The sequence below is a fragment of the Somniosus microcephalus genome, unplaced genomic scaffold (assembly GCF_052327205.1).
Source record: "Somniosus microcephalus isolate GS21.2 unplaced genomic scaffold, FLI_Smic_1.0 unresolved_chr1, whole genome shotgun sequence".
Taxonomy (NCBI): Eukaryota; Metazoa; Chordata; class Chondrichthyes; order Squaliformes; family Somniosidae; genus Somniosus; species Somniosus microcephalus.
In genome coordinates this window covers 32,866,532-32,886,516 of record NW_028225179.1, presented here as the reverse complement: position 1 = coordinate 32,886,516, position 19,985 = coordinate 32,866,532, and the positions used below count along the sequence as shown (strand labels likewise).

Below are 19,985 nucleotides of genomic sequence, written 5' to 3'. Positions count from 1 at the left end.
TTTGCCTGCTGCACCTGCATGCTTACCTTCAGCGACTGGTGCACAAGGACACCCAGGTCTCATTGCACTTCCCCTTCTCCCAATCTATTGCCGTTCAGGTAATAATAATCTGTCTTCCTGTTTTTGCCACCGCAGTGGATAACCTCGTATTTATCCACATTATACTGCATTTGCCATGTTTCTGCCCAATCACCCAACCTGTCCAAATCATACTGGAGTTTCTCGGCATTCTCCTCACAGCACACACACCCACCCAGCTTTGTGTCGTCTGCAGACTTGCAGATATTACATCTAGTTCCCTTGTCTAGATCATTTATATATATTGTGTATAGCTGGGGTCCTAGCACCGATCCCTGTGGTACCCCACTAGTCACTGCCTGCCACTCGGAAAAAGACCCGTTTATTCCAACTGTGCTTCCTGTCTGCCAACCAGTTCTCTATCCAAGACAGTACCTTACCCCCAATCCCATGTGCTTTAACTTTACACGCTAATCTCTTATGCGGGACCTTATCGAAAGCCTTCTGAAAGTCCAAATACACCACATCCACTGGTTCTCCCTTATCTATTTTACCAGTTACATCCTCAAAAAATTGCAGATTAGTCAAGCATGATTTACCTTTTGTAAATCCATGTTGACTTTGTCCGATCCTGTCACAGTTTTCCAAGTGCTCTGCTATTACATCTTTTATAATGGACTCCAGCATTTTCCCCACTACCGATGTCAGGTTTACCGGCCTATAATTCCCCGTTTTCTCTCTACCACCTTTTTTCAATAGTGGGGTTACATTAGCTACCCGCCAATCCATGGGACCTGTTCCAGAGTCTATCGAATTTTGGAAGATGACCAGCAATGCATCTACTATTTCTAGGGCCACTTCCATAAGTACCCTAGGATATAGATTATCAGTCCCTGGGGATTTATCGGCCTTCAATCCCGTCAATTTCCCTAACACCATTTCCCTACAAATACTGATTTCATTCAATTCCTCCCCCTCATTAGACCCTATGTTCCCCGACATCTCTGGAAGGTTATTTGTGTCCTCCTTTGTGAAGACAGAACCAAAGTATGTATTTAATTGGTCTGCCATTTCTTTGTTCCCCATTATAAATTCCCCTGATTCTGACTGCAAGGGACCTACGCATGACTTCACCAATCTTTTTCTCTTCACATATCTATAGAAGCTTTTACAGTCAGTTTTTATGTTCCCTGCAAGTTTACTCTCAATCTATTTTTCCCCTCTTAATTAATCCCTTTGTCCTCCTTTTTTGAATCCTAAACTGCTCCCAATCCTCAGGTTTGCTGCTTTTTCTGGCCAATTTATATGTCCTCTCCTTGGATCATATGCTATCCCTAATTTCCCTTGTTAGCCACGGTTGAGTCACCTTTTCTGTTTTATTTTTATGCCAAACAGGGATGAACAAATTCTGTAGTTCATCCATGCGATCTTCAAATGTTTGCCATTGCCATTCCAGCGACAACCCTTTAAGTAACATTCCCAAATCCATAATAGCCAACTCGTGCCTCATACCATCGTTGTCTCCTTTATTTAAATTTAGGACCCTACTCTCTGAGTCAACTACTTCACTCTCCATTTTAATGAAGAATTCTATCATATTATGATCGCTCCTCCCCAAGGGGCCTCGCACAACAAGATTGCTAATGAATCCTTTCTCGCAGGCTCGATGGGCCGAAATGGCCTCTATCTGCACTGTGGGGTTTCTGTGATTCTGTGATTACATAATACCCAGTCTAAGATGGCCTGATCTCTAGTTGGTTCCTCGACATATTGGTCCAGGAAACCATCCCGTATACACTCCAGGAATTCCTCCTCCACAGTATTGTTACTAATATGGTTAGCCCAATCTATATGTAGATTAAAGACACCCATGATAACTGCTGTGCCCTTATTGGACGTGTCTCTAATTTCCCGTTAATGCCATCCCCAACCTCAGCATTACTGTTTGTGGGTCTGTATACAACTCCCACTAACGTTTTCTGCCCCTTGGTTTTTCTCAGCTCTGCCCATACAGATTCCAAATCATCAGAGCTAATATCGTTCCTTACTATTGTGTTAATCTCCTCTTTAACCAGAAATGCTACCCCACCTCCTTTTCCTTTTTTCCTGTCCTTCCTGATTATTGAATACCCCTGGATGTTGAATTCCCAGTCTTGGTCACCCTGGAGCCATGTCTCCGTAATCCCAATTATATCATATCCGTTTACATCTATTTGCACAGCTAATTCATGCACCTTATTACGAATGCTCCTCGCATTAAGACACAAAGCCTTCAGGCTTGATTTTTTAACACTCTTAGTCCTTTTAGAATTATTATTTACTGTGGCACTGTTTGATTTACACACTTGATTTCGCTGCCTTCTACTTTTGCTTTTCTCCTTCCTGTCTTTTGTTTCTATCCTTGCTTCCCTTTCCTCTGTCTCCCTGCACAGGTTCCCAACCCCCTGCCATTTTAGTTTAAACCCTCCCCAACAGGAGGATAGACTGGAGAAGCTGGGATTTTTCTCCTTGGAGCAGAGAAAATTGAGAGGAGATTTGATTGAAGTGTTCAAAATCATGAGTGGTCTGGACAGGGTAGATAGAGAGAAACTGTTCCCATTGGCAGAAGGGTCGAGAACCAAAGGACACAGATTTAAGGAGGTTGGCAAAAGAACCCAAGGCAACTTAAGAAAAAACTTTTTTACGCAGCGAGTGGTTCGGATCTGGAATGCGCTGCCTGAAAGGGTGGTGGAGGCAGATTCAATCACGGCTTTCAAAAGGGAGTCAGATAAGTATATGAAGGAAAGAAATTTGCAAGGCTACGGGAAAGTGCGGAGGAGTGGGACTAGCTGAAGTGCTCTTGCAGAGAGCCGGCACAGGCTCGACAGGCCGAATGGCCTCCTTCTCTGCTGTCACCATTCTATGATTCTATGACCCCTTATCCTGAGACTATCCCCATATTCCTTGATTCCCTTAATATCCAAAAATCTATCGATCTCTGTCTTGAATATACTCAATGACTGAGCCTCCACAGCCCTCTGGGGTAGAGAATTCCAAAGATTCACCACCCTCTGAGTGAAGAACTATCTCCTCCTCTCAGTCCTAAATGGCCGACAACTTATCCTGAGACTGTGACCCCTGGTTCTAGACTCCCCAGCCTGGGGAAACATCCTCCCTGCATCGACCCTGTCAAGCCCTGTGAGAATTTTATACTTTTCAATGAGATCACCTCTAATTCTTCGAAATTCTTGCTTACAGTACCTGAATGTTGACTTTCAGTGATTAAGAACATAAGAAATAGGAGCAGGAGTCGGCCATACGGCCCCTCGAGCCTGCTCCGCCATTCAATAAGATCATGACTGATCTTCTATCTCATCTCCACTTTCATGTACAAGGAAACCCAGGTCCCTCTGAACACCAACATTTCCCCAATCTCTCACCATTTAAAAAATACTCTGCTTTTCTATTTTTCCTACCAAAGTGGATAACTTCACATTTCTCCACATTATATTCCATTTGGCCATGTTCTTGCCCACTCACTTAGCCTGTCTATATCCCCTTGAAGCCTCCTTGCATCCTCCTCACAACTTACATTCCCACCCAGCTTTGTATCATCAGCAAACTTGGATATATTACATTTGGTCCCCTCATCCAAATCATTGATGTAGATTGTGAATAGCTGAGGCCCAAGCACTGATCCTTGCGGTACCCCACTAGTTACAGCCTGCCAACCCGAAAATGACCCGTTTATTCCTACTCTCTGTTTTCTGTCCGTTAACCAATCCTCGGATCCATGCTAGTATATTACCCCCAATCCCATGAGCCCTAATTTTGTTTAATAACATCTTGTGTGGCTCCTTATCGAATGTCTTCTGAAAATCCAAATACACCACATCTACTGGTTCCCCCTTATCTATTCTGTTAGTTACAACTTCAAAAAACTCCAACAAATTTGTCAAACATGATTTCCCTTTCATAAATCCGTGTTGACTCTGCCCAATCCTATTATTATTTTCTAAGTGCCGTTACCACGTCCTTAATAATAGATTCTAGCATTTTCCCTACTACTGATGTCAGGCTAACTGGTCTGTAGTTCCCTGTTTTCTCTCTCCCTCCTTTCTTAGATAGTGGGGTTACATTTGCTACCTTCCAACCCACGGGAACTGTTCTAGAAACTATGGAATTGTGGAAAATGACAACCAATACACCCACTATCTCAATAGCCAACTCTTTCAAAACCCTAGGATGTAGGCCATCAGGTCCAGGGGATTTATCAGCTTTCAGTCCCATTAATTTCTCCAGTACTATTTTTTTTACTAATACTGATTTCTTTCAGTTCCTCAGTCTCGCTAGACCCTTGGTTCTCCACTATTTCCGGGAAGCTTTTTGCATCTTCTTCCGTGAAGACAGACACAAAGTATTTGTTTAATTCCTCTGCCATTTCCTTATTCCCCATTATAATTTCTCCTGTCTCAGCCTGTAAGGGACCCACGTTTATTTTCACCAATCTTTCCCTTTTTTACATACCTATAGAAGCTTTTACTGTCTGTTTTTTATGTCTCTCGCTAGTTTACTCCCATATTCTATTTTCCCTTTCTTTATCAATTTCTTGGTCCTCCTTTGCTGAATTCTAAAATCCTCCCAATCCTCAGGCTTACTATTCTTTTTGGCAATATTATAAGCCTCTTCCTTTGATCTAATACTATCTTTAACTTCTCTTGTTAGCCACGGTTGGACCACTTTTCCTGTGGGGTTTTTGTGCCTTAAAGGAATTATTTGGACTTGGGGTACAGGGCACAATATTGAAATTTGCAGATGTCACGAAACCTGGAAGTGTAGTGAACAGTGAGGAGGATAGTGATAGACTTCAAGAAGACATAGACAGACTGGTGGAATGGGCGGACACGTGGCAGATGAAATTCAACGCAGAGAGGTGTGAGGTGATACATCCTTAGAGCAGAGAAGGTTAAAGGGAGATTGACCAGAATGGTACCAGGGATGAGGGACTTCAGTGATGTGGAGAGACTGGAGAAGCTGGGGTTGTTCTCCTTAGAGCAGAGAAGGTTAAGGGGAGATTGACCAGAATGGTACCAGGGGATGAGGGACTTCAGTGATGTGGAGAGACTGGAGAAGCTGGGGTTGTTCTCCTTGGAGCAGAGAAGGTTAAGGGGAGATTGACCAGAATGGTACCAGGGATGAGGGACTTCAGTGATGTGGAGAGACTGGAGAAGCTGGGGTTGTTCTCCTTAGAGCAGAGAAGGTTAAGGGGAGATTGACCAGAATGGTACCAGGGGATGAACATAAGAACATAAGAACATAAGAAGTAGGAGCAGGAGTAGGCCATACGGCTCCTCGGGCCTGCTCCGCCATTCAATAGGATCATGGCTGATCTGAATCTAGACTCACGCCCACTTCCCTGCCCTCTCCCCGTAACCCCTAATTCCCTTGTCTGCTAGGAAACTGTCTATCTCTGTTTTAAATTTATTTAATGTTGCAGCTTCCACAGCTCTCTGAGGTAGCAAATTCCATAGATTTACTACCCTCTGAGTGAAGAAGTTTCTCCTCATCTCAGTTTTGAAAGGGCAGCCCCTTATTCTAAGATTATGCCCCCTAGTTCTAGTCTCGCCCATCAGTGGAAACATCCTCACCGCATCCACCCGATCAAGCCCCCTCACAATCTTATGTTTCGATAAGATCGCCTCTCATTCTTCTGAACTCCAATGAGTAGAGGCCCAACCTACTCAACCTTTCCTCATACGTCAACCCCCTCATCTCTGGAATCAACCGAGTGAACCTTCTCTGAACCGCCTTGAGAGCAAGTATATCTTTTCTTGAATATGGAAACCAAAACTGCACGCAGTATTCCAGGTGTGGCCTCACCAATACCCTGTATAACTGCAGCAAGACTTCCCTGTTTTTATACTCCATCCCCCTTGCAATAAAAGCCAAGATTCCATTGGCCTTCCTGATCACCTGCTGCACCTGCACACTAACTTTTTGTGTTTCATGCACCAGGACCCCCAGATCCCTTTGTAATGTAGCACTTTGCAGTTTCTCTCCATTTAGATAATAACTTGCTCTTTGATTTTTTCTGCCAAAGTGCATAACCTTACACTTTCCAATATTAGATTCCATCTGCCAAATCTCTGCCCACTCACTTAGCCTGTCTATGTCCTTTTGCAGGTTTTTTATGTCCTCCTCACTCACTGCTTTCCCTCCCATCTTTGTATCGTCGGCAAACTTGGATATGTTGCACTCAGTCCCTTCCTCCAAATCGTTAATATAGATTGTAAAGTGTTGGGGTCCCAGCACTGACCCCTGCGGAACACCACTAGTTACTGATTGCCAGCCCGAGAACGAACCATTTATCCCAACTCTTTGTTTTCTGTTAGATAGCCAATCTTCCACCCATGCCAGTATATGACCCCCAATCCCATGATTTTTTATCTTGATCAGTAATCTTTTGTGTGGAACATTGTCAAATGCCTTTTGGAAGTCCAGATACACTACATCCACTGGTTCCCCTTTATCAACCCTGTATGTTACGTCCTCAAAGAATTCAAGCAAATTTGTCAAACATGACTTCCCCTTCATAAAACCATGCTGACTCTGTCCTATTAAATTATGTTTATCCAAATGCTCTGTTACTGTTTCCTTAATAATGGACTCCAACATTTTGCCAATGAGTGACTTCAGTGATGTGGAGAGACTGGAGAAGCTGGGATTGTTCTCCTTAGAGCAGAGAAGGTTAAGGGGAGAGATTGACCAGAATGGTACCAGGGATGAGGGACTTCAGTGATGTGGAGAGACTGGAGAAGTTGGGATTGTTCTCCTTAGAGCAGAGAAGGTTAAGGGGAGAGATTGACCAGAATGGTACCAGGGGTGAGGGACTTCAGTGATGTGGAGAGACTGGAGAAGTTGGGATTGTTCTCCTTAGAGCAGAGAAGGTTAAGGGGAGATTGACCAGAATGGTACCAGGGATGAGGGACTTCAGTGATGTGGAGAGACTGGAGAAGTTGGGATTGTTCTCCTTAGAGCAGAGAAGGTTAAGGGGAGATTGACCAGAATGGTACCTGGGGATGAGGGACTTCAGTGATGTGGAGAGACTGGAGAAGCTGGGGTTGTTCTCCTTAGAGCAGAGAAGGTTACAGGGAGATTGACCAGAATGGTACCAGGGATGAGGGACTTCAGTGATGTGGAGAGACTGGAGAAGTTGGGATTGTCTCCTTAGAGCAGAGAAGGTTAAGAGGGAGATTGACCAGAATGGTACCAGGGATGAGGGACTTCAGTGATGTGGAGAGACTGGAGAAGCTGGGGTTGTTCTCCTTGGAGCAGAGAAGTTTAAGGGGAGATTGACCAGAATGGTACCAGGGGATGAGGGACTTCAGTGATGTGGAGAGACTGGAGAAGCTGGGGTAGTTCTCCTTAGAGCAGAGAAGGTTAAGGGGAGATTGACCAGAATGGTACCAGGGATGAGGGACTTCAGTGATGTGGAGAGACTGGAGAAGCTGGGGTTGTTCTCCTTAGAGCAGAGAAGGTTAAGGGGAGATTGACCAGAATGGTTCCAGGGATCAGGGACTTCAGTGATGTGGAGAGACTGGAGAAGCTGGGGTTGTTCTCCTTAGAGCAGAGAAGGTTAAGGGGAGATTGACCAGAATGGTACCAGGGGATGAGGGACTTCAGTGATGTGGAGAGACTGGAGAAGCTGGGGTTGTTCTCCTTAGAGCAGAGAAGGTTAAGGGGAGATTTGATAGAGTTTTGATAGAGTAAATAAGGAGAAACTATTTCCAATGGCAAAAGAACCAGAGGTGACAGGAGGAAAAACGTTTTTACGCAGCGAGTGGTTAGGATTTGGAAAGCGCTGCCTGAAAGTGTGCTGGAGGCAGCGTCAATCGTAGCCTTCGACAGGGAATTGGAGAAATACTTGGAAGGAGCTAGAGTGGGGGAGTGGGACTAACTGGATTGCTCTTCCAAAGAGCCAGCGCAGGCTCGATGGGCCAAATGGCCTCCTTCTGTGCTGTACTGTTGTATGATTCTGTCTTACTGTGCGTGACGAGGCACTGGGATTTTGCTGTGCGTGCAGGGAGGTGGCTGTGGGACCTTGCTAGTCATGGCAGGCGCAGTGGGATCTTGCTAGGCACGGTGAGGGAGGGCCGTGGGATCTTGCTGTTCCTGTGGGGAGGGGCAGTTTGGAGGCGTTGGGATCTTGCTGTGTGTGCGGAGGGGACAGTAGGACCTTGCTATGCATTGGGAAGGGGGCAGTGGGATCTCATTGTGCGTGGGGAAGGGGCAGTGGGAATGTGCTGTGTGCTTGGGGAGGGGCAGTAGGATCTTGCTGTGTGTGGGGAGGGGCAGAGGGATCTTGCTGTGTGCGTGAGGAGGGGCAGTGGGATCTTGCTGTGCTTGGGGAGGGGCAGTGGGAATGTGCTATGCATGTGAAGAGGGGCAGTAGGATCTTGCTCTGTGTGTGGGGAGGGGCAGTGGGATCTTGCTAGGCATGGTGAGAGGGGGCAGTGGGATCTTGCTGTGTGTGTGGGGCGGGGCAGTGGGATCTTGCTAGGCATGGTGAGAGGAGGCAGTGGGACCTTGCTGTGCGTGTGGGGAGGGGCAGTGGGATCTTGCTGTGTGTGGGGGCAGGGGCGGTGGGATCTTGCTGTGTATGTGGGGATGGGGAGTGGGATCTTGCTGTGTGTGGGGAGGGGCAGTGGGATCTTGCTGTGTGTGTGGGCGGAGTCGTGGGATCTTGCTGTGCATGAGGAGGGGCAGTGGGATCCTGCTGTGTGTGATGGGAGGGGAGGTGGGATCTTGCTGTGCGCGTGGGGAGGGGAGGTGGGATCTTACTGTGCTTGTGGGGAGGGGCAGTGGGATCTTGCTGTGTGGGGGGGAGGGGAGGTGGGATCTTGCTGTGCTTGTGGGAGGGGCGGTGGGATCTTGCTGTGTGCTTGGGGATGGGCAGTGGGATCTTGCTGTGTGTGTGGGGAGGGGGCAGTGGTCTCTTGCTGTGTGTGTGGGGCAGAGTCATGGGATCTTGCTGTGCATGAGGAGGGGCAGTGGGATCTTGCTGTGTGTGGGAAGGGGCAGTGGGATCTTGCTGTGTGTGTGGGGCGGAGTCGTGGGATCTTGCTGTGCATGAGGAGGGGCAGTGGGATCTTGCTGTGTGCATCGGGAGGGGAGGTGGGATCTTGCTGTGTGTGTGGGGCGGAGTCATGGGATCTTGCTGTGCATGAGGAGGGGGAGTGGGATCTTGCTGTGTGCGTCAGGAGGGGAGGTGGGATATTGCAGTGTGTGTGGGGAATGGCAGCGGGATCTTGCTGTGTGTGTGGGGCGTGGCAGTGGGATCTTGCTGTGTGCATGGGGATGGGTGGTGGGATCGTGCTGTGTGTGTGGGGAAGGGGGTGGGATCTTGCTGTGTGCGTGGAGAGGGGCAGTGGGATCTTGCTGTGTGCATGGGGAGGGGCGGTTGGATCTTGCTGTGTGTGTGGGGAGGGGCAGAGGGATCTTGCTGTGTGCGTGGAGAGGGGCAGTGGGATCTTGCTGTGTGCATGGGGAGGGGCGGTTGGATCTTGCTGTGTGTGTGGGGAGGGGCAGAGGGATCTTGCTGTGTGTGTAGGGAGGGGGCAGTGGGACCTTGCTGTGTGTGTGGGGAGGGGCAGAGGGATCTTGCTGTGCTTGGGGAGGGGCAGTGGGATCTTGCTGTTTGCGTGGGGAGGGGTGGTGGGATCTTGCTGTGTGTGTGGGGAGGGGCAGTGGGATCTTGCTGTGTGCTTGGGGAGGGGACAGTGGGATCTTGCTGTGCGTGCCGTCCTTCGCTGTCTCTGAGCCTGTGATTCACTCCCTGGTGCAGATATCTGAAGCCGGACATTGCCAAGAAATCCAAACACAAGACTGCCGTGAAGAAAAAAACCCTGAACCCCGAGTTTAACGAGGTGAGAGAGGGAGGAAGAGAGGGAGGGAGAGAGAGGGGAGAGAGAGAAAGGGAGGGAGAGAGGGAGTGGGAGAGAGTGAGAGGGAGAGGGACAGAGAGAGTGGGAGAGCGAGATTGGACGAGGGAGAGAGGGAGTGGGGGAGGGAGAGAGAGAGGGAGGGAGAGAGAGTGGAGAGGGAGAGTGGGAGAGAGAGACTGGAAGAGGGAGTGGGAGAGAGAGAGTGGAAGAGGGAGAGAGGGAGGGAGAGAGGGAGAGAGGGAGGGAGAGAGAGTGGGAGAGAGAGAGTGGGAGAGAGAGAGTGGGAGAGAGAGTTGATGAGGGAGAGAGGGAGGGAGAAAGAGAGAGGGAGGGAGAGAGTGGGAGAGGGAGAGAGGGAGAGGGAGAAATGGAGAGAGAGTGCGACGGGGAGGGGGAGAGAGGGAGAGGGAGAGAGAGGGGCGGGGAGAGAGGGAGGGGGAGAGAGAGGGGCGGGGAGAGAGGGTGAGGGAGATGGGGGAGAGAGAGAGAGAGGGAGAGAGGGAGAGGGAGATGGGGGAGGAAGCGAGAGAGAGGTGGAGAGAGGGAAAGGGAGAGGGGGAGAGAGAGGGTGAGGGAGAGAGAGAGTGAGAGGGAGAGAGGAAAGGGGAGAAAGGGCAGTGAGCGGGGGGAAGAGGGGAGGAGGAAGGAGGAGAGGAGGGAGGGAGGGTGGATGGAGGGAGGGAGAGGGAGAGAGGGGAGGAGGGAGGGCGAGAGGAAGAGCGGGGAAGAGGGAGGGAGGAGAGGAGGAGGGAGGGAGGGAGGGGGAGGAGGATAGAGGGATGGAGAGGGGAGGGGGAGGGAGAGGTTCAGGGAGAGAGGGAGAGGTTGAGGGAGGGAGGGAGTGGAGGGAGGGAGGGAGAGGTTGAGGGAGGAGGGAGGGAGGGGAGGAGGAGATGGGGAGGGGAGGAGGGAGGGAGGGAGAGGTTGAGGGAGGAGGGAGAGGGGGGAGGGGAGGAGGGAGGGGGAGGGAGGGAGAGGTTGAGGGAGGGAGCGAAGGAGGATGGAGGGATAGAGAGGGGAGGGTGAGGGAGGGGAGGAGTGAGGTAAAGAGCGGAGGGAGGGAGGGGAGGTTTTGTGAAATGGGGGCCGCTACAGGGAGAGAGTGCTCTCCACATCGGGGCAATAAAGGTGTCAAGAGCCAATTGAGGGTCACAATGAACTACTGGGGTCACAGCAAGGGTCATGGGTCACAGTGATGGCCTCAGTTGGCAGGAGGGTCGCGGCGTGTCGCGTGAACTCTGACCTCCGCATGCCCACTCCCGCTGACCTCTCTTGCCCTCTGCCCCTTCCTCAGGAGTTTGTCTATGACATCGATCACGCGACCCTCGCCAGCAAAACACTAGAGGTCACCGTCTGGACTACGAACCTGGGGAGGTCAAACGACTTCATTGGTGAGTGTGGGGCGGGTGGGGGGGCAGGTGGGGCGGGTGGGGGGAAACGGGGAGCCAGGCGGCCAAGGCCCACGGAGATAACCATCTCTCTTCTCTCTCTTCTCTCTCTCCTGTCCCGCAGGAGGGGTCACTCTGGGCGTTAACTCCAAGGGACCCTGCCTGAAGCATTGGTTCGACTGCCTTAAGAATGAGAACATCCGCATCGATCAGTGGCATACACTGACCAGTGAGCTGACCGATTGAGACACGAGGCCACTGACCCTTCCCCATCCCACCCCCGGGGCTCCTGGAATGACCCACCTCCCTCCCTTCCAATTCACCGTGTCAATCGAGAGAATCAACTTCACTTCCCATCCCTTCTCATCCCATCCCTTTCCATCCCTTCCCATCCCAACCCATCCCATCTCATCCCATCCCATCTCATCCTATCCATTCTCATCCCATCCCTTCCCATCCCATCCCTTCCCTTCCCTTCCCATTCCATCCCTTCCCTTCCCACCCATTACCATCCCTTCCCTTCCAATCCCATCCCTTCCCATCCCATCTCTTCCCATCCCATCCCTTCCCTTCCCTTCCCATCCCACCCATTACCATCCCTTCCTTTCCGTTCCCATCCTTTCCCATCACATCCCTTCTCATCCCATCCCGTCCGTCCCATCCCTTCCCATCCCATCCCTTCCCTTCCCATCCCATCCCATCCCTTCCCATCCCACCCATTACCATCCCTTCCTTTCCGTTCCCATCCTTTCCCATCCCATCCCTTCTCATCCCATCCCATCCATTCCCATCCCTTCCCTTCCCATCCCTTCCCTTCTGATCCCTTCCCTTCTGATCCCTTCTCATCCCATCCCTTCCCTTCCCTTCACTTCCCATCCCATCCCTTCCCATCCCAATCCCATCCCATCCCTTCCCATCCCACCCATTACCATCCCTTCCTTTCCGTTCCCATCCTATCCATTCCCATCCCATCCCTTCCCTTCCCTTCCCATCCCAACCCATCCCATCCCTTCCCATCCCATCCATTGCCATCCCTTCCTTTCCATTCCCATCCTTTCCCATCCCATCCCTTCTCATCCCCTCCCATCCCTTCTCCAATACAAGGAGATGAAAAACTGACCAGCATGCCGAGAGGTCACCACGAACGCCAGCCTCTACCGCTTCCGGGCTTTGACGGAGTGGAATTCAATGTTTTTTTTGTATCCGACGGGAATTCCAACACCAGGAGCCCAATAAAAAAAAACAACCTTTCGGGATCTTTCCAGCCTGCCTTTTGTCCGAGAGATCACAACTGGCACGGGCACCAGGAGTAAGGGACATCGGGAGTGAAGGGCACCCAGAATGAGGGATGCCAGGAGTGAGGGACACTAGAGTGAGGGACACCGGGAGTGAGTGACACCGGGAGTGAGTGACACTGGGAGTGAGGGACACTGGGAGTGAGTGAAACTAGGGTGAGGGACACTGGGAGTGAGGGACACCGGGAGTGAGTGGCACTAGAGTGAGGGACACTGGGAGTGAGGGACACTGGGAGTGAGGGACACTGGGAGTGAGGGACACTGGGAGTGAGGGACACTGGGAGTGAGGGACACCGGGAGTGAGTGAAACTAGGGTGAGGGAACCGGGAGTGAGGGACACTGGGAGTGAGGGACACCGGGAGTGAGGGACACCGGGAGTGAGGGACACCGGGAGTGAGGGATACCGGGAGTGAGGGATACCGGGAGTGAGGGAACCGGGAGTGAGGGACACTGGGAGTGAGGGACACCGGGAGTGAGGGACACCGGGAGTGAGGGACACCGGGAGTGAGGGATACCGGGAGTGAGGGATACCGGGAGTGAGGGAACTGGGAGTGAGGGAACTGGGAGTGAGGGACACCGAGAGTGAGGGAAACCGGGAGTGAGGGACACCGAGAGTGAGGGAAACTGGGAGTGAGGGACACAGAGAGAGAGGGTACTGGGAGTGATGGTCACCGGGAGTGAGTGACACTGGGAGTGAGGTACACTCGGAACGAGGGAACTGGGCTTGAGGGACACTGGGAGTGAGGGACACGGAGAGTGAGGGACACGGAGAGTGAGGGACACGGAGAGTGAGGGACACGGAGAGTGAGGGACACGGAGAGTGAGGGACACTGGGATTGAGGGAACTGGGCTTGAGGGAACTGGGCTTGAGGGACACTGGGAGTGAGGAACACCGGGAATGAGGGACACTGGGAGTGAGTGTCACTGAGAGTGAGGGAAACTGGGAGTGAGCGACACTGAAAGTGAGGGGCACTGGGAGTGAGGGAAACTTGGGAATGAGGGACACAGAGAGTGAGGGGCACTAGGAGTGAGGGACACCGAGAGTGAGTGACATCGGGAGTGAGGGACACCGGGAGTGAGGGACACCGGGAGTGAGGGAACTGGGAGTGAGGAACACCGGGAGTGAGGGTCACTGAGAGTAAGTAATACCGGGAGTGAGGGACACCGGGAGGGAGGGACACTGGGAGGGAGGGACACCGGGAGTGAGGGACACTGGGAGTGAGGGACTCCGGGAGTGAGGGAACTGGGAGTGAGGGACACCGGGAGTGAGGCACACCGGGAGTGAGGCACACCGGGAGTGAAGGACACTGGGAGAGAGGGAACTGGGAGTGAGCGACACCGAGAGTCAGGGACACCGTGAGTGAGGGACACTGGGAGTGAGGGACACTGGGAGTGAGGGACACTGGGAGTGAGGGACACCGGGAGTGAGGGACACCGGGAGTGAGGGACACAGGGAGTGAGGGACACCGGGAGTGAGGGAAATGGGAGTGAGGGACACTGGGAGTGAGGGACACCGGGAGTGAGGGACACCGGGAGTGAGGGACACCGGGAGTGAGGGAACTGGGAGTGAGGGACACTGGGAGTGAGGAACACCGGGAGTGAGGAACACCGGGAGTGAGGGACACTGGGAGTGAGGGACACTGGGAGCGAGGGACACTGGGAGCGAGGGACACTGGGAGCGAGGGACACTGGGAGCGAGGGACACTGGGAGCGAGGGATACCGAGAGTGAGGGACACTGGAAGTGAGGGACACCGGGAGTGAGGGAAACTGGGTGTGAGGGACACAGAGTGAGGGTCACTGGGAGTGAGGGATACCGGGAATGACGGACATCGGGAGTGAGGAACACTGGGAGTGAGGGTACTGGGAGTGAAGGACACTGGGAGTCAGGGACACTGGGACTGAGGGACACCGGGAATGAGGGACATCGGGAGTGAGGAACACCGGGAGTGAGGGTCACTGAGAATGAGGGACACTGGGAGTGAGAGGCACCGGGAGTGAGGGAACTGGGAATGAGGGACACTGGGAGTGAGGGACACTGGGAGTGAGGGAACTGGGCTTGAGGCAACTGTGAGTGAGGAATACTGGGAGTGATGGACACCGGGAGTGAGGGACACCGGGAGTGAGGAACACTGGGAGTGAGGAACACTGGGAGTGATGGACACCGGGACTGAGGGACACCGGGACTGAGGGAATTGGGCTTGAGGGACACTGGGAATGATTAATACTGGGAGTGATGGACACCGGGAGTGAGGGACACAGGGAGTGAGGAACACTGAGAGTGAGGGCCACCGGGAGTGAGGGAGACCGGGAGTGAGGGAGACCGGGAGTGAGGGTACCGGGAGTGACTGATACCGGGAGAGAGTGACACCGGGAGTGAGGGAAACTAGGGTGAGGGACACTGGGAGTGAGGGACACCGGGAGTGAGTGACACTGGGAGTGAGGGAAACTGGGAGTGAGGGACACAGTGAGTGAGGGGCACTGGGAGTGAGGGTCACCGAGAGTGAGGGACACTGGGAGTGAGGGACACTGGGAGTGAGGGACACTGGGAGTAAGGGGCACTGGGAGTGAGGGATACTGGGAATGAGGGACATCGGGACTGAGGATCACTGGGAGTGAGGCAACTGGGAGTGAAGGACGCTGGGAGTGAGGGACACCGGGAATGAGGGACATCGGGAGTGAGGAACACCAGGAGTGAGGGTCACTGAGAGTGAGGGACACTGGGAGTGAGGGAAGTGGGAGTAGTGAACACTGGGAGTGAGAGGCACCGGGAGTGAGGGACACCGGGTTTGAGGGAACTGGGCTTGAGGGACACTGGGATTGAGGGACACCGGGAGTGAGGAACACCGGGAGTGAGGGTCACCGAGAGTAAGGGACACTGCGAGTGGGAGACACCGGGAGTGAGGGACACTGGGAGTGAGGGAAACCGGGAGTGAAGGACACTGGGAGTGAGGGAAACCGGGAGTGAGGGACACTGGGAGTGAGAGACACCGGGAGTGAGGGACACCGGGAGTGAGGGACACTGGGAGAGAGCGAACTGGGAGTGAGCGACACTGAGAGTCAGGGACACCGTGAGTGAGGGACACTGGAAGTGAGGGACACTGGGAGCGAGGGACACTGGGAGCGAGGGCCACTGGGAGCAAGGGCCACTGGGAGCGAGGGCCACTGGGAGCGAGGGCCACTGGGAGCGAGGGCCACTGGGAGCGAGGGACACCGAGAGTGAGGGAAGTGGGAGTGAGGGACACTGGGAGTGAGGGACACCGAGAGTGAGGGACTCTGCGAGTGGGGGACAGTGGGAGTGAGGGACAGTGGGAGTGAGGGAACTGGGAGTGAGGGACACCGGGAGTGAGGGACACCAGGAGTGAGGGACACCAGGAGTGAGGGACTCTTGGGAGTGAGAGACACCGGGAGTCAGAGACACCGGGAGTGAGGGAACAAGGCTTGAGGGACACTGGGAGTGAGGGACATCGAGAGTGAGGGAACTGGAAGTGAGGGACACTGGGAGTGAGGGACATCGAGAGTGAGGGAACTGGGAGTGAGGGACATTGGGAGTGAGGGACACCGGGAGTGAGGGACACCGGGAGTGAGGGACACCGAGAGTGAGGGAAATGGGAGTGAGGGACACCGAGAGTGAGGGAAATGGGAGTGAGGGACACCGGGAGTGAGGGACACTGGGAGAGAGCGAACTGAGAGTCAGGGACACCGTGAGTGAGGGACACTGGAAGCGAGGGACACTGGGAGCGAGGGCCACTGGGAGCGAGGGCCACTGGGAGCGAGGGCCACTGGGAGCGAGGGCCACTGGGAGCGAGGGACACCGAGAGTGAGGGATGTGGGAGTGAGGGACACTGGGAGTGAGGGACACCGAGACTAAGGGACTCTGCGAGTGGGGGACAGTGGGAGTGAGGGACAGTGGGAGTGAGGGAACTGGGAGTGAGGGACACCGGGAGTGAGGGACACCAGGAGTGAGGGACACCAGGAGTGAGGGACACCAGGAGTGAGGGACTCTTGGGAGTGAGAGACACCGGGAGTCAGAGACACCGGGAGTGAGGGAACAAGGCTTGAGGGACACTGGGAGTGAGGGACATCGAGAGTGAGGGAACTGGAAGTGAGGGACACTGGGAGTGAGGGACAGCGAGAGTGAGGGAACTGGAAGTGAGGGACACTGGGAGTGAGGGACACCAGGTGTGAGGGACACCAGGAGTGAGGGACACTGGGAGTGGGTGACAGCGAGAATGAGGAACACTGGGAGTGAGGGACACCGGGAGTGAGGAACACCGAGAGTGAGGGTCATCGGGACTGAGAGGCACTGGGAGTGACGGACACTGGGAGAGACGGACACCGGGAGTGAGGGACACCGGGAGTGCGGGGACTGGGAGTGAGGGACACTGGGAGTGAGGGACACCGGGATTGAGGGACACTGGGAGTGAGGAACACCGGGAGTGAGGGACACTGCGAGTGAGGGACGCTGCGATTGAGGGATGCTGGGAGTGAGGGACACCGAGAGTGAGGGACACAGAGAGTGAGGGACACCGGGAGTGAGGGTCACTGGGAGTGAGAGAACTGGGAGTGAGGGACACTGGGAGTGAGGGACACTGGGAGTGAGGGACACCGGGAGGGAGGGAAGGAAACCGGGAGTGAGGGACACTGGGAGTGAGGGAACTGGGTTTGAGGGAAACTGGGAGTGAGCAATACTGGGAGTGAGGTACACTGGGAGTGAGGAACACTGGGAGTGAGGGAAACTGGGAGTGAGGGACACCGAGAGTGAAAGACACCAGGAGTGAGGTGACTGGGAGAGTGGGACACTGGGAGTGAGGGACACTGGGAGTGAGGGAACTGTGCTTGAGGGACACTGGGAGTGAGGGATACTGAGAGTGAGGGACACCGAGAGTGAGGGTCACTGGAAGTGAGGGACACCGGGAGTGAGGGAAACTGGGTGTGAGGGACACAGAGAGCGAGGGTCACTGGGAGTGAGGGATACCGGGAATGATGGACATCGGGAGTGAGGAACACTGGGAGTCAGGGTACTGGGAGTGAAGGACACTGGGAGTCAGGGACACTGGGACTGAGGGACACCGGGAATGAGGGACATTGGGAGTGAGGAACACCGGGAGTGAGGGTCACTGAGAGTGAGGGACACTGGGAGTGAGAGGCACCGGGAGTGAGGGAACTGGGAATGAGGGACACTGGGAGTGAGGGACACTGGGAGTGAGGGACACTGGGAGTGAGGGACACTGGGAGTGTGGGACACTGGGAGTGTGGGACACTGGGAGTGTGGGAACTGGGCTTGAGGCAACTGTGAGTGAGGAATACTGGGAGTGATGGACACCGGGAGTGAGGGACACCGGGAGTGAGGAACACTGGGAGTGATGGAGGGACTGAGGGACACCGGGACTGAGGGAATTGGGCTTGAGGGACACTGGGAGTGATTAATACTGGGAGTGATGGACACCGGGAGTGAGGGACACGGAGTGAGGAACACTGGGAGTGAGGGCCACCGGGAGTGAGGGAGACCAGGAGTGAGGGAGACCGGGAGTGAGGGTACTGGGAGTGACTGATACCGGGAGAGTGTGACACCGGGAATGAGGGAAACTAGGGTGAGGGACACTGGGAGTGAGGGACACCGGGAGTGAGTGACACTAGAGTGATGGAAACTTGGAGTGAGGGACACAGAGAGTGCGGGGCACTGGGAGTGAGGGTCACCGAGAGTGAGGGACACTTGGAGTGAGGGTCACCGAGAGTGCGGGGCACTGGGAGTGAGGGTCACCGAGAGTAAGGGGCACTGGGAGTGAGGGACAATGGGAATGAGGGACATCGGGACTGAGGAACACTGGGAGTGAGGGACGCTGGGAGTGAGGGACACTGGGAATGAGGGACATCGGGAGTGAGGAACACCAGGAGTGAGGGTCACTGAGAGTGAGGGACACTGGGAGTGAGGGAAGTGGGATTGGTGAACACTGGGAGTGAGAGGCACCGGGAGTGAGGGAACTGGGTTTGAGGGAACTGGGCTTGAGGGAACTGGGCATGAGGGACACTGGGATTGAGGAACACCGGGAGTGAGGAACACCGGGAGTGAGGGTCACTGAGAGTGAGGGACAGTGGGAGTGAGAGGCACCGGGAGTGAGGGAAATGGGAATGAGGGACACTGGGAGTGAGGGACACTGGGAGTGCGGGACACTGGGAGTGAGGAACACTGGGAGTGATGGACACCGGGACTGAGGGACACCGGGACTGAGGGACACTGGGAGTGAGGAACACTGGGAGTGAGGAACACTGGGAGTGATGGACACCGGGACTGAGGGACACCGGGACTGAGGGACACCGGGACTGAGGGACACTGGGAGTGATTAATACTGGGAGTGATGGACACCGGGAGTGAGGGACACAGGGAGTGAGGAACACTGGGAGTGAGGAACACTGAGAGTGAGGGCCACCGGGAGTGAGGGAGACCGGGAGTGAGGGAGATCGGGAGTGAGGGACATCGGGACTGAGGATCACTGGGAGTGAGGCAACTGGGAGTGAAGGACGCTGGGAGTGAGGGACACCGGGAATGAGGGACATCGGGAGTGAGGAACACCAGGAGTGAGGGTCACTGAGAGTGAGGGACACTGGGAGTGAGGGAAGTGGGAGTAGTGAACACTGGGAGTGAGAGGCACCGGGAGTGAGGGACACTGGGATTGAGGGAACTGGGCTTGAGGGAACTGGGCTTGAGGGACACTGGGATTGAGGAACACCGGGAGTGAGTGTCACTGAGAGCGAGGGAAACTGGGAGTGAGGGACACTGAAAGTGAGGGGCACTGGGAGTGAGGGAAACTGGGAATGAGGGACACCGAGAGTGAGTGACATCGGGAGTGAGGGACACCAGGAGTGAGGGAACTGGGAGTGAGGGAACTGGGAGTGAAGGACACTGGGAGTGAGGGACACTGGGAGTGAGGGACACTGGGAATGAGGGACATCGGGACTGAGGATCACTGGGAGTGAGGCAACTGGGAGTGTAGGACGCTGGGAGTGAGGGACACCGGGAATGAGGGACATCGGGAGTGAGGAACACCAGGAGTGAGGGTCACTGAGAGTGAGGGACACTGGGAGTGAGGGAAGTGGGAGTAGTGAACACTGGGAGTGAGAGGCACCGGGAGTGAGGGACACTGGGATTGAGGGAACTGGGCTTGAGGGAACTGGGCTTGAGGGACACTGGGATTGAGGAACACCGGGAGTGAGTGTCACTGAGAGCGAGGGAAACTGGGAGTGAGGGACACTGAAAGTGAGGGGCACTGGGAGTGAGGGAAACTGGGAATGAGGGACACCGAGAGTGAGTGACATCGGGAGTGAGGGACACCAGGAGTGAGGGAACTGGGAGTGAAGGACA

The 19,985-nt window shown here is 54.2% G+C and overlaps 1 protein-coding gene across 1 annotated transcript in view; it reads left to right on the top strand.

The window, feature by feature from the left end:
• The window catches only part of doc2a (double C2-like domains, alpha), a 117,155-nt gene extending 104,575 nt beyond the window's left edge, over window positions 1-12,580 (top strand). Inside the window, 3 exon segments of the mRNA XM_085974403.1 lie at window positions 9,842-9,923; window positions 11,236-11,332; window positions 11,454-12,580. Coding sequence (XP_085830529.1) covers window positions 9,842-9,923; window positions 11,236-11,332; window positions 11,454-11,575 — 301 coding nt within the window. The 3' untranslated portion in view covers window positions 11,576-12,580.
• The last annotated feature ends 7,405 nt before the right edge of the window (window positions 12,581-19,985 follow it).